The sequence below is a fragment of the Rosa rugosa genome, chromosome 4, assembly GCF_958449725.1.
Source record: "Rosa rugosa chromosome 4, drRosRugo1.1, whole genome shotgun sequence".
In the NCBI taxonomy this organism is placed as follows: domain Eukaryota; kingdom Viridiplantae; phylum Streptophyta; class Magnoliopsida; order Rosales; family Rosaceae; genus Rosa; species Rosa rugosa.
The window spans coordinates 7,677,243-7,690,837 of record NC_084823.1 but is presented as its reverse complement, the minus strand read 5'-3'; the positions used below and the strand labels follow the sequence as shown (position 1 = coordinate 7,690,837).

Genomic DNA, 13,595 nt, shown 5'->3' with positions numbered 1-13,595 from the left:
AGGTTCACAAAACTATTAGGTGAATTGTTAACCTAAATCTAGCTCCAATTACATGCATATATCCTAAGTTGGCCACCAAAGAACACATTCATATAAAAGTTTTCTATAATCCAAAATCAATCAAGCAATCCCACATAAGCAACATAGGAATCAACATATAGAAATCACAATTTTATTTCAAAACATATAAACGGGCTTTAAACTTTGCCCTTAACGTCATGTTAACTATAATTCATAACTCTACGAATTAAACAAAGGAAAACAAAAGAAAAGTATGAAATACACCGTGAAAGATGGATGATAAAGCTTTGAGACGAAGAACTTGAAGATCCTTCAAAGCAAGCAATATTCTAGGGACGACACAAGGGTGGATGGCGGCTAGGATCTTGATGTATTGCATGACTTCTTCTCCTCCTTGGTTGAGACGCAGAGCTTCTGAAGACTAGAGAATGGAGAGAATTTTTTGGTGTTTAGAATTATGGGAGAAGTGGTGGGTTAAGTGGTGTGTTGTTTGGCTTCAAGAATTGCTGCTATTTATAGTGGAATCCTCCTCTCTTGTGATGCAATCATGGTCAATCATCTAGAGGTGATTTCTCCTCCAAATTTCCTTGATTATAGAGTCTTGAATTTTTTGATCTCTTTTCTCTTGAATAGTGACCGGATACATCCCTTATTCCTCTCTAGTATTTTCTGATTTTATTCCTTCCTCTTAACTTCCCTAGAATTTTGCATGGCAAACTCCACATTTCCCTCCTTTGAATTTCACTAATTTCTTCTTCCAAGAGTTATGCACACAACGAACTCCTATAATAAAAAAAAAATCAGAAATTAATTAGAGTTATAATCAATAGGAAATAAGATAATTAGGATAAATATTGAATATAAACACTCCCCTTTTATCTCCATGAAATAAGAAGAATTTATGTGAATGAAAACTCCTTGAATTCCTCCTTATTATGTAAGTCTTCTTATCCTTCAAGTTTCCTTGATTTCATCACTCAAGTCTCTTTAAAACAAGAAAATCAGAAATAAGAAAGTTCAAAGGAAGAAAGTTCCCTAAAACAAAATAGGAAATATTTCCTAAAATGAAAGAGGAAAGTTTCTAAAATGACTTATCCTTCATTTACGCTCATTTCTGCTCTTTTTCACCTCTTTTCTCAGATGTACCTAGAAAATAGAAACTAAATTAAAAATGATTAAGTAAAGGAAATAACTAAGCAAAATATGGGCAGTTAAATATTAAAACGTCGCATTAACACTACTAAAAAAAATTGCTTTTGCGACGCCTATTTTGCGACGGCAAATTGGGCTTTTGCGACGGAAAATTGAGCCTTTTGCGACGGAAATGTTGGCGTTGCAATAGGTGGCGTCACAAAATCCATTTGCGACGGTAAACTGCCGTCGCAAAAAAGTATTTGCGACGGAAAACTGTTGCCGTCGCAATGGCTAAACTATTTGCGACCGATGCTTTGCTGTCGCAAAAAGATATTTCATTTTTAAAAAAAATTATGGTGAATTTGTTGCGACGGATACTTTGCCGTCGCAAAAGAATATTTCATTTATATAAAAAAAAAATGGTGTGAATTGCACACCAAAGCTAGTACCATCTGCAGCAAATATCATAAATTGAAAAATATTATGAAACCCATCATCTATAACCAACCAACAATCACAATTCTAAGACCAACCAAAGGTCGTTAAAAAACAAAGATCAGCCAAAGCTTTCTCAACTTTCTTTCAACTTCTAGCTCATCTTGCTTCATCAAGTCATCCATTTCTTGCCTATCCAATTGCTTTACATACACCAACTCTTTAATTATAGCCTGAGAATGATCCATCTGTACTTGCTCAGCTCTTTAAATAGATACTCATAAGAGTCCTGCACACAAAAGCCACAACAAAAAATTTAACAATTTGGGTTAAAATCAAGGGGTTTCCATCTTGCACAAAGAATTATGCGAGCATATAGAAATATAGAGCATATTCGAAGTAGTCTAGAACTATAGAAAAAGACTAAACCTTTAGCAAAGAACTTGCATCACAAAAAGTAACAGAAATATAGAGCATATTAAAATATAAGTTTTGCAGAAAACACTATCAATCAAAAAGAATATCCTACTATCAAAGTGTGAAGTACTTCGAGATGGACTTTGATTTGAAGAAAGAAATGTAAGTAACTTTAAAAACCAAATGAAACTATATGTTAATCAAGCAACAAAATACATTATCTGAACTTGAAAGCTGTAGATGGAGAACTGAAAGCTGATTCGAAAGAGTTATGGCAAAAGGGAGTCATAAGTGGACTGGAAAGTTAAGGCAAGAACAACTTACTTTGAAGATTTACTAAATCTTCATTTCTGCAGCAATGAGCTTGAAACTTTCCAGACTAAAAGTAACCATGTTAAAGAAAGACATACTAAATTTTCAAGCAAATCGGATTTCGATATGTAAGGGAAAAGATGGATGCAGATAGACGGAACTGTCAGGTTTTAGAAAAATATTGCAGCAGCAAAGTCAACTTAGAAAATTCGCCAAAAATTCATTGTAAGTTCAAATGGCAAGAAATCGGTTCCGAAATGAGCATTGGGATGTATGGTTCAATATACACAAAAACCAGAGGTTAAATAATTCAAGTGGAAGTTCAAATCTCAACAGAAAATCAGGGGTACACAGAAAATTCGGGAATTTCCAATAGCAGACTAGACTTGAGAGAAAGATCACTGAAGATTCACTATACATCGAAATTAAATGAAACTTTCCAGATCCTTTGCTAACTAGCAGAACAGAAACATATCAGAATTTCACGACATTTGGAGATCAGTAAGTAGGGCAACAGAAGGCTCAAAGTTAACAGATCGGCAGCTTTCTCAGAAAATTCAGCAAAGCTGTTTTAACCTCAATATGAAGTTTTGATTTTTTTGAAGTTGATTTGTTTATGAGTAAACAAGAGAGGCACAACAAAACGGACCAGCTTACAAACCAAAGAAGCAATGAAGTTATTGCATGTAAGTTTGAAATCTGAAAAACATAGCATGCAGAAATTCCATCGAACAAAGAAGCAAGACAAGCATTGTCATCAAGGATCTTAAACAAAGCAGCCTCTGATTACTTGGTAACAAAACAGAGAAAATATGCAGTTCCAGGTGGTCAGTGAAATCATAAGAAAGAAGAGTGTTGGACTTAACAAAAATCATTTTATCAACTTTCTTTTCAAAACTACAAACTCCAGTAGCTTGAAAACCAATTTTCTTCCCTACCTCAAGTTTATCAGGTGGTTTTTGTAGTATCAAGGGGCTCGGCAGCTTGCTCCAATTTGTTCTCCTCCTTTTGCTTATCTAAAACAAAGATAGCTCATTAAGTCTCAAACCCAAAAACTAAGCAACTCCCTAGTGTTGAGCTTAAGCTAGTTGGGGACTTTTAACAAACATTAGGTGGGCATGCACTAGGAACCAACATGCAAGGTTATTTCTCTGTTTTTTTTTTTTTTCAGCAGCCCAACCAAAGTGTAAATGAAATTACTTAAACAAACAACTATAATCAAGGTTCAACAACTCAAGCAATTGAATTCGGATTGACAAGGACAAGGTACAGCCGATAGAAACATTACCTTGTCAATATGGTACAATGAAGAATGGAAACCTTTAGTTCCTCAAAGCCACATATGAAAGAAATCTAAGGATATACCAGCTCTAGGAAGCATAAGGTTACTGGAATAAAGAAGAAGGAGAAGAGCCTGCTGAAGTCTCTGTAATTGAATCCATTGCTCAGTAACCATGTCATTCAAATTACCATCTCTGAGACATTTGAATAAAGAAATTCAAATTAATGTGTGATAAGGAAACACACTAAACAAAGAAATACACCAAGCACTGCCAAATTTCCAGAAGATTTGAAGAGAGCATTTGATATCTTCTTATTGGGATTTTAAACAAGCAACAGAAAGAGTGCCATGAAACTTCAATAGAAGTAGTACCTTAAAAGAATTCAAACGTCACTATAGAACGAAAGAACTAATTGAAACTGACAAACTATGATTAGAAAGTCAAGAAAAGAGCTTCAAAAGTCAAAAATCGCATAATTCAATCAAATGACTTTAAATTAGAAGATGGTATCACAGCCACAGCCCCCTTTGGCAGGAGGAAAAGGAACTCAATCTTGTACTTTGGCTCATGAGAATTATGACTAAAAGTGCCACCTGCTGATGAATATACCGAGACGAAAACAAACAAAAAGAACATAAACTTGCAGCACCAGAAATTCAATTAGGCATCTAAAAATGAATGGTTTCCTACCATATGTGAATTCCTAAGGCCAGTTTCTCTAAACTAGTTTTCTGAAACCTTTAACCAACCATTTTCTTTACTCCAGTGCAAATTCTCTTCTCATAGCATCACTACTTTGCTTAGTTAACAGTATCTCTAGCATACTAATACAGTAAACCAAGTGAAATATAACCAAAAATTAAAGTTCCTAACCTAATAATCCTACAAAATTGATCCTCCCCTTAACAATCTAGGGGTTGATGGAGAATGTACCGAAGCGAAAGAGGAGTTGAGGGAGGGGTAAAGATCTCATCAACCTTTGGCTAGAAAACCCAGAAAGAAAACCGAATCAAAATTAGATCTTGAACCCTAAACAGACCCAAACGAAATCTACCCAAATCAAATCAAATTCGCACAATACCAAATTAAATGAAAGATCAACACAATCGATCAACATATGAGAGACAACTGGCGATAAAAAAATCGCATAATCGGTCGGGTACAACAGAACTTCAGATTAAAAGAAATCTAGGGGTTTTAGAGTTTCGAAAAAATCACCTTTTTCTCTCTGACGATCCTTTCGGACCTCGACTATGTCTTGTTCAAGGCGCTGCGGAGCTTGGGCAAGAGAGATAGAGAGGGAGAGAGCACTTGGCATGGGCGAGCTTGGGCGAGAAGAGAGACAGAGAGAGAGTTTGGGCGTGAAAGAGATAGAGAGTTGGGCGAGAGAGGTTATTTAGGGCTGCAGATCGAGATGTTAGTGAGGGAAATAGAATTAAGTTTTGCGACGGCAAGAGGAAAAAGCATAGCAATCCACTATAAAGTTACTACGGCAATAATTTTTCGTCGCAAATGGGAACATTTTCCGTAGCAATAGGGTCTCAATTGCGACGACAACTGTTGCCGAAGTAAAAAACCGAAGCAATTGCAATTTTTTTTAGTAGTGTAATATGCTCCTATCAGCGCCACCATCCATGATAGTGGTGTCGTGCCCATCTCTTCTGGGTGGCGCCATGTCCTCTTGTGGGACATCAATCCTTGCAGGCATGTTTGCATTAGGTAGATGTGATCTCGTCACTTTTAGGGGATCGAGATGAGACATAATGGGGACAGACCACTACAATTCTTGTATTTCCTGTTGAACGTTGACGTTCTAATCTCCCCCTAACGACGGGAAGACTATCTCATCAAAGTGACAATCCACAAATCTAGCGGAAAAGAGATCGCCTGTGAAGGGTTCTACATAGCGGACTTATAGTTGGAGATTTATATCCAACACAAATATATATATATATATATATATATATATATATATATGCATTCGTTGCAATGACCCATTTTGATGCGTTGTGGCAGCGTAATTGGCACATAAACCGCACACTTAAATATGCATAAGTGCGAGATATTAGACTCCCATCCAGTCACTGGCTGCAATGCAAATAAAAGTTGAGTGGCTATGAGTCGTAGACGAATTAGCATAGCTGCATGCGATATTGCATAACCCCAAGCGGAAATATTGGTGCGCATTACCAATGTCCGGGCTACCCTCGTAGTTGTTTAATGGTGGTTTTTCCGCGAGACCATTGGGGTGTGTACATGCGAATATGATGCCTAATATCAATCCCCAATGATATGCAATAGTCATCGAAAATTTTCGATGTAAATTCTCTAGCATTATCAAGTCGAATTGATTGAATGGGATGATCCGGGTAGTGAACCCATAACCATATGATCTGGGCTAGGAGTTTATCATAAGCAGCATTACGAGTGGACGATAGCGCGACACTTGACCAACGTGTCCGCACATCAACCAACACCATAAAATATCTAAGCAGTCCATAAGTTGGTTGAATCGATCCACATAATTCCCTTGGATTCTATGTAAAAATGAAATATTTTCTTTAGTGTCCTTTGCATAGGATGGTCTCGATCCTAATTTTGCTAAAGAGCAGGCTTTGCATAACGAAAGATTGGCTTTAGAAGCAACCAATGAGGATTTTGGTTGAGCTATGAAGTTACAATTCACTTGAGAAGTAGAGAGGGGAGCCAAATCTCCATACATGGCATCAAAGCCATGATTTTACCGCAGGGGGATCATGGCGCCGGCGATAGCTGGCCAGTGGTGCATGGTGGTGGCTCCCCGAGGTGCGGCGGCGGTGCAATGCTCTCTTTTAATCGACTTTTGATTCGTACTTTTCTTCATTCTGAAGAAAGGATGTCCGTGTGAAGTCTTTAATATACGGATCATCATGTTATGACGTGGGTGTCCTAAACGGTCATGTCAAAGCCTAAATGTGTCAGAATCCCATAAGTCATCTCTCATGACATAGTTAGATTCGATGATTCGAATAGTGGTTGCATACAATCCTCTAGAACGACACATAAGTTTCTCTAATACTTGTTTATGTTCGTAGTCATTAGAGGTGATGCAAAGAAACTCTTGTCCATTCTCACAATGTGTTTCCACATGAAAACCATTGGCTCTTATATCTTTAAAGCTCAAAAGGGTTCTTCCGGCCCTAGGAGCGTAGAGAGCTTCAATTACATGAATGATTGTGCCATTTGGCAACAAGAATTGAGCTGGTCCTCGACCATGAATCAATTTAGATGACCCTGCCATCGTAGTTACTGAAGATCGAGTAGGCGTCATCTCAAGAAATAACTGCCTATTTCAAAGTATGGTGTGTGTAATAGCACTATCCACGAGGCATTCTAGCTCTCCGGAAAACATACTTGAATGAATAAAGTTCGAATCAAAATCGACACTTTATTTCAATGAAAGCCAATGATTATGTCAAAGTTTCTAAATCAAAATTTAATCCAAAAATGATAATCAAGCTTAGACAAGTAGTAGTTACTCAATCCTTTTGGTAACTCCAATTTGATTGTGACCAGGTAAGGTAAGGCGGATTTTGGTGGAGCTATGCTCACTTGTAAAACCGTTCTCTCAGTTCAAACATTTCCTAGACATCACAATTAATTGGATGAGCCTAGTGAGAAAGAGTTATAACCACTGTCTTTGTTGATAATTTCCAAATTTGGATTTGGATTGAAAACAATGACGATTGTATGATCAAATTTTGATGCTCACGAACGCTCTTAGTTCGTAATATTTCAATGCTCACGAACACTTTTAGTCCGTGGTTTACGAACGCTCTTAGTTCATAATTTAGCGTGAACTCCACACGATTCCGCTTTTGTGAATCGAACCCACGTTACAAAAAAGGTGGGATGTAGGAGAAGGGATTTTGGAAGTCCTCGAGTACAAGAAAACAAAAATTAAAATAAGGATTAAAGTTTGTTTAGTCCCTGTACTCTGCCTCAAACATCGTTTCAGTCCCTGACATTTTAATTTCATCCAAAAAGTCCTTGAGGTCACAATTTCCGTCTGATTGGTACACTCCATCCAATTGCTCAGTTAATTGGCTGACGTGGCATAAATTTAAATGCCAACTGAGCGCCATGTAAGCACAGTGGATGGTACAATGTCAAGAATAGCCCTCCCCTTTTAACTTTTTAATTTTTTTTTTATTCTACTCTATTTTTCTTCTTGCTGCAACATGTTCTTCCTCACACCGAATCCAACTTCCTCACACCGAATCCAAGGGAGCTTTCTGAGCTTAGAGAGAGGGAGGAGCGCTGTCTCCATGGTCAAATTTTTGAAGCCAAACAAGGTCGTGATCCTCCTTCAGGGTCCCTACGGAGGTCGCAAGGGTCGTGTTCCTCCTTTAGGATCCTCTGCCACGCTCTACACTCTCGACATCGATCTCGAGGTCGTCACCCGGACGTGCTCATCAGCAAGGAAAAGAAAGTCACCGTCTTGAAGGAGACCAAGAAAAGGTTTGAGGAGAGGTTCAAGATCGGAAAGAACAGTGGTCTGAATGTGGATTTGACCGGAAGGAGGTCTGAGGTGACCTTGCAGTTGAGGATAGAGATTCCGGTGTTTTGGTTGGGGTCCTCGTGGCCATCGAAGATTTCAGTTTTCAAATCAATTTTACATTCGGAGGTCAATTTCTCCATCAATTTTACATTTGGTTCGGCTTTGGTTCCCAATTTCTTCGATTTCTCGAAAATAGGGGCGTTTCATTGCTCTAATTCGTCCGATTCTGCTCCAAATCTTCATAAAGCTTGGGTTTTTAAGCTACAATTCAGCTTTTGTAAGTAAAATTCCCAATAAATTTCAAACCTTTTAGTTGTTTTTCGTATTTCTGGGAGTGAAATAAGCATTCAATTTGTTGTTGTGGTGTGATTTTGGGTCAGTTTCTGTGATTGTTAGTGTAGTTTTGTTTTGTTTGTTTGTTTTATGAAGATGATGAAAGTATTGTAAAGAGTGATGGATGATTCATGTGATCATAGTTCAAGAACAGTCGCTTCTGGGTATTCAATTTTTAGTCTTCAATCGCCTTGAACTCAAGCAGGTGAAGCAGCAAAGCATAGACGTCCTCAAGGCTTATGAAGATTTCTAGGTTCGATTTCGGCTTTCGACTGTTCGATTTCGGATTCTTCAAGCTTGGTCAGTTGCTGCCTTGCGCCCTTGGTTCGATTTCTAGGTTCGACTTTCTTCAAGCTTGGTTCGAATTGCATCTGTTTTGCCTTGTATATGAGATGAAAATTGTATATGAAATTTGTTTTGCCTTTGTCTTCTTTTCTGCAAATTGTGTTAATTTGCATCTATTTTGCAGAGTGTGTTAATTTGCATATGTTTTGCAGAGTGTGTTAATTTGTTCAGTCTTGTCTTGTTATTACTATATGTGTGTTTGTATCAGTTGGCTTCAGTAATTGCTTTGAAATGATGAAATCATAGTTGCATTCAAGCATCTGTTTTGGTATGGTAGACTGCAGTTGGGGGTTTGGAGTGAAAAATTGAATCACTTTGGAGTTATTTTTTGGTGAAGAATGGGGAAAAATGCATGGGGGATATATTGGACAATTTACAGGTCAAGTGGCATGCAAACTGCTGAGGTGGTGTAGCTTGGAGTGCCACATCAGCAAGTTAACGACCTGAATTGACGGAGTGTACCGATCAGACGAAAATTGTAACATTAGGGACTTTTCAGATTAATTGAGAATGTTAGGGACTGACACGAAAAAAAGGTCATAGTACAGGGATTAAACATAATTTAATCCTTAAAATAAGCAGGAACTTTTATAAAAACTTACTTGGTGTTTTCTTGTTACCTGATCTTGCTTAGCGAGGCTGACGCACACGCATGTTGATGCACGCGTGTGAGGCTGATCCGGTTTTAAGTAGGTGTGCAGGTAGGCACGGGCGGCGGCGCAGGGAGGCGCACTAGGTAATCCTAGGGTAGGGTTCTAGGGTTTCAAAGAAAGAATGATTTTTGGCTTCTGATTTAGGGTTAGGGCTCGTGCTGATAACATGTTTAAGGAAATTGGAATGTAGAGAGAATAGTTGTGTGTATTCATTGATAATAGGAGCCGTATATATAGGGATTACAAAGTACATAATCTTAGAGTACAAAGATTCCTATTCTAACTCGGAGTAGGAAATCTCACCTATTACAACTATAGAATTAATCCTACTTTGACAAGGCACACTAAATGTCAACATTTTTCAACAGATTTGAAATTGTTAAATTGAAAAAAGGTTTCTGTAATAGCTAGATACATGTGATAAGTGATTATTATTGTAAAGCTCCCATGGGGTGAGATGACAAGAATAGAATAGTGCATTAGTTCTAAACGATTTAGTGAGTGGCCGTATGGTTTTGACTGCAAAAGAAAAATGATATATTCTAGATAGTCCCAAGTAATGTTGTCGGCCAGATATGTTTTTCCATTTCTAGCTTCTGGATTAATTTAAATCCTTGGAGAACATGTTAGCCGGACACGGTTGGCTTTTGGTACTAGGCAATTTCATACGAGTTGTTCAACCTAATCTATACAAGAAAGCAAACGTGTACAATATTACAGACTCGCAATGGCTGTTGATCACTACTCAAATGGGAACTAGCAAAAAGCCAGAGGATGTGGTCATATATTAATCTCCTTCTATATGTTAATCTTATTGCCCAAATAATCCTTGTTTAATACTTGTTATTCTTAATAGATATAATTGCATTTGTTTGTTCATGTACGTGTTTAAAGGAGACCCTTATTTTGGTCTCTATACTTTAAACTTCGCTATTCTATTCTTTGTTAGTGCTGAAGCAACCGTTCGCAATTCAATTGGGAAGCACTCTGGCTTGGTCCTCCGGCATCTAACTCAATTTATGTTCATTGTTTTACGGCATTCTAAAGAAAATGTTCTCGCGTATATTATTGATTTCTTTGTTTCCTTCAACTATAAACCATTTTTGTATTCAAATTGGAAACAAAACCACATTATACTAACCAATGGCAGTGTAAAAACAAAGGGGTATAAGTATGATGTCGAAGTATGAATTGATAAAGTAATTTGGAGTTCACATCCAAAACCAATTGGCAATGGATCTCATAAGCAATGTCCCATTTTTTCCATGTGGGATGTATATATTCTCAACACGCCCCCGCACGTGTGGCGAATTTTCAAGCCATACACGTGGACAACTTTGGGTGACGTGGAGCCCGTGTGGCCATGAGGCATGCACACGTGGGTAACCCGCTCTGATACCATGATAAAGTAATCAGGGGTTCACATCCAAAACCAATTGGCAATTAATGGACTTGCCCAAACCCTTATAAACTCATAGGCAAAGTCTCATTTTTCTCATGTGAGATGTATATATTCTCACGAATTTAGATTTGGTCTTATATCCTCATCCCTTTTCTCAGCTCAACTGTTTAATTTATTTTTTTAATAAATAATAGTTGATCGAAGCGTGTATACTATTCCTAGCAGGAATAGTCCATTATTGATTTTGCTGTTCCATAACAGCTGGGACATTTTTAAGTGCTTGCAGTACGGCTTTCATATCAAATTCCATTGTGTGTTGTAGTGCGCTTTCTTCAGATACCACACTCTTATCTCTTTTTCTTTTTATTTCGATCCGAAGATTCCTTGAACTTTCATGGGACTCGCTATCTGTTAATATTAGACGTGTGTGTCTCAGTCAACTACATTGGAAATATTGGATTGTTGATAACATATCAATCACAGCATATTGGATGGAGAGGCGTTGTTTTGCCAATTCTTTCAAGCTTTGCCGATAGAGGTCAAAAGTCAAAACAAATCGATCGATAGGTGATATTTTGATTCTAAAGATAATAAATTCCCAAAATTGCTAATTAAGTTTGTTACTTAAACGTATTGTTAAGCTTGAGTGTTTGAACGGTGCACTTTCGTTACTGGAAAGAAATCAAGCTGCGCACCAATACATGCTTGTGGCTACCAAACTCAATAAGCTTGAATTACCAAATTAGGGAGATTTTAAAATCAGAGCATGGAAATGAAATTCCATGAATGTCTACCACCAGAAAAGAAGATGAGAAATGGGAGAAAAGTGGTAGCGAAGAAGTTAGCTCTAAACAACCAATGTTCGAAAACCATGCACTTAAAACAGGCTCCCACAACTTTTCGTAGAAATTTCACCTCTACTTTGATCGAGGTTATTGTAGTAGAGATAAGTGCACATCCAGCAAAAACAAAAACAAAAACAAAAACAAAAACAAAAACAAAAACAAAAACAAAAAATAATATAAAAAAAAAAATAAATAAATAAAAAGTGCACATCCAGCAAAAACAAAAACAAAAATTCAGAGAAATAATTGTGTTTTTTTTCCTTGAATAAAAATACGATTATATAAATATATTTTTCCCCAACCCTATAAAACAACACCCTCTAATGTGGCTTTTTGTTGTGTGGCCGTCGGCCTACCAAAGTCCATCATCTCTCTCTCTCTCTTATCTCTCTCTGACTCTCTCTCTCTGCATGAGAATCGAAGATCGAAACAGAGCAAGAAGCAAGCAAGCAATATGACAACAAACAAAGCAGGAAGCGCAGCATCAATTGAAGGTACCCATGAGTGTTGCATGTGTGGGGATTTTGGCTTCTCCTACGAGCTTTTCCAATGCAAGGCCTGCCAGTTCAGATCTCAGCACAGGTAATCATATTTGTACTCCCTGTTATTTCAATTGACTTGTATATATAGTTTCTGGGTTATTGAATTTGAAAAATAATTCAGTTTCATGACTATCATATAGGTACTGTAGCAATCTTTACCCAAAAGCAGAGTCCTACAGAATCTGCAATTGGTGCCTCACCCAGAAAGAAGAAACAAAAGAAAAGTCGCAGAATTCTTCAAATTCTTCATCTTCATGCAAAAAAGACCAATCCCATCAAGAACATCTTCATCAGAATCATGATTCCAAGGTCAACAGAATAAAAAAGAATTCACCGAAAGCCAGTCATGATCATCATACACATGGTTCTGGTCTAAGAGGCAGCATGAAGCTTCAGCCAAGTGGCCCTATAAAGAAGCAGAAATCACTTGATCATCATCATAATCAGGTCTCATCATCACCAAGATCTCCGTCTCTGGTCAGAAAAAGGATCATCACAAATGGAGCAAAGGAAGAGGCTGAGAAGATTAGGAGGACAAGTTCAGAAGAGATATCAAACAGAAACAGAATCAATAATCATGGGATCACAAGGCAGGTGTTTAGGAGTAGGGTGAGGAGGTACAAGCTTCTGGATGAAGTTTCAAGTCAATGACCCCAGTTGACTTGGCTATTTGGCAACTACTATTCCTATTTCCTTTTCTCGATCAACTTTATTTTCTAGAAGACATTGCATAGAAATATAGATGGTCCATGAATTATGAAAGATAAAATTTGATTCAATGTGAATAAGCCATGGGAGTGGGAGGTGAACTTGACATTTATTTGCATATTACTTAGTAATTTGCAAATAAATGTGAAAATAATAAGATCTTAGGTTAGTTGTTCAGTACATCAAATGCGTATGAGTTAGACATTTCAAGAAAAATGACATAAAAGGAGACTTACTTTTTTTTTTTTTTTTCCTTTTTTTTATGGAATGACAAAATGTACAATTTTCAGACTTTTTTTTTGCGTGAATCAAGGCCGACATCCATTCAAGTTAGATTAGATTCTCACATCACAAATTCATTCGAAGAAAATGAATGTAACAAGAGGGAAGTAATGTAATGGAAAAAGAAACAAATAGGGGGAAAGTAATGTCTATATCTCACGAATTAGAGCTTTATAGGAAAATCTTGAACAACATAGATCATGAGCCAAATATGCCTTCTTGCAAGCAAATGGGCTCAAAAGCATCTCCGAAGCATGCAATACATAAAGAGATTTCCTATTATATCTTCAACAATGGAACACCGCTTACCGAAAATGTGTTGAAATTAATCACGAACACCGTT

General features: G+C 37.4%; 1 protein-coding gene and 1 long non-coding RNA gene across 2 annotated transcripts; one reads left to right on the top strand and one right to left on the bottom strand.

The window, feature by feature from the left end:
- Window positions 1-1,608: 1,608 nt before the first annotated feature.
- LOC133707115 (uncharacterized) lies at window positions 1,609-5,053 on the bottom strand. Its single transcript, XR_009844928.1, has 4 exons — window positions 4,821-5,053; window positions 3,608-3,794; window positions 3,258-3,335; window positions 1,609-1,879 (listed from the first exon to the last, which is right to left on the bottom strand). It is a non-coding gene; the product is annotated as an uncharacterized LOC133707115 (long non-coding RNA).
- A 6,996-nt stretch (window positions 5,054-12,049) lies between these two features.
- Window positions 12,050-13,216, top strand: LOC133743168 (uncharacterized). Its single transcript, XM_062171000.1, has 2 exons — window positions 12,050-12,302; window positions 12,403-13,216. Exons 1-2 carry the CDS (start codon window positions 12,175-12,177, stop codon window positions 12,911-12,913), a joined length of 639 nt encoding a protein of 212 aa, XP_062026984.1. The 5' UTR covers window positions 12,050-12,174; the 3' UTR covers window positions 12,914-13,216.
- The last annotated feature ends 379 nt before the right edge of the window (window positions 13,217-13,595 follow it).

What these genes read in the sequence shown, in the direction of transcription:
- LOC133743168 (XM_062171000.1), top strand. Translation starts at nt 12,175, where the DNA reads ATGACAACAAACAAAGCAGGAAGCGCAGCATCAATTGAAGGTACCCAT. An exon ending in CAGTTCAGATCTCAGCACAG is followed by an intron (nt 12,303 to 12,402) that starts GTAATCATATTT and finishes ACTATCATATAG; the next exon opens with GTACTGTAGCAATCTTTACC.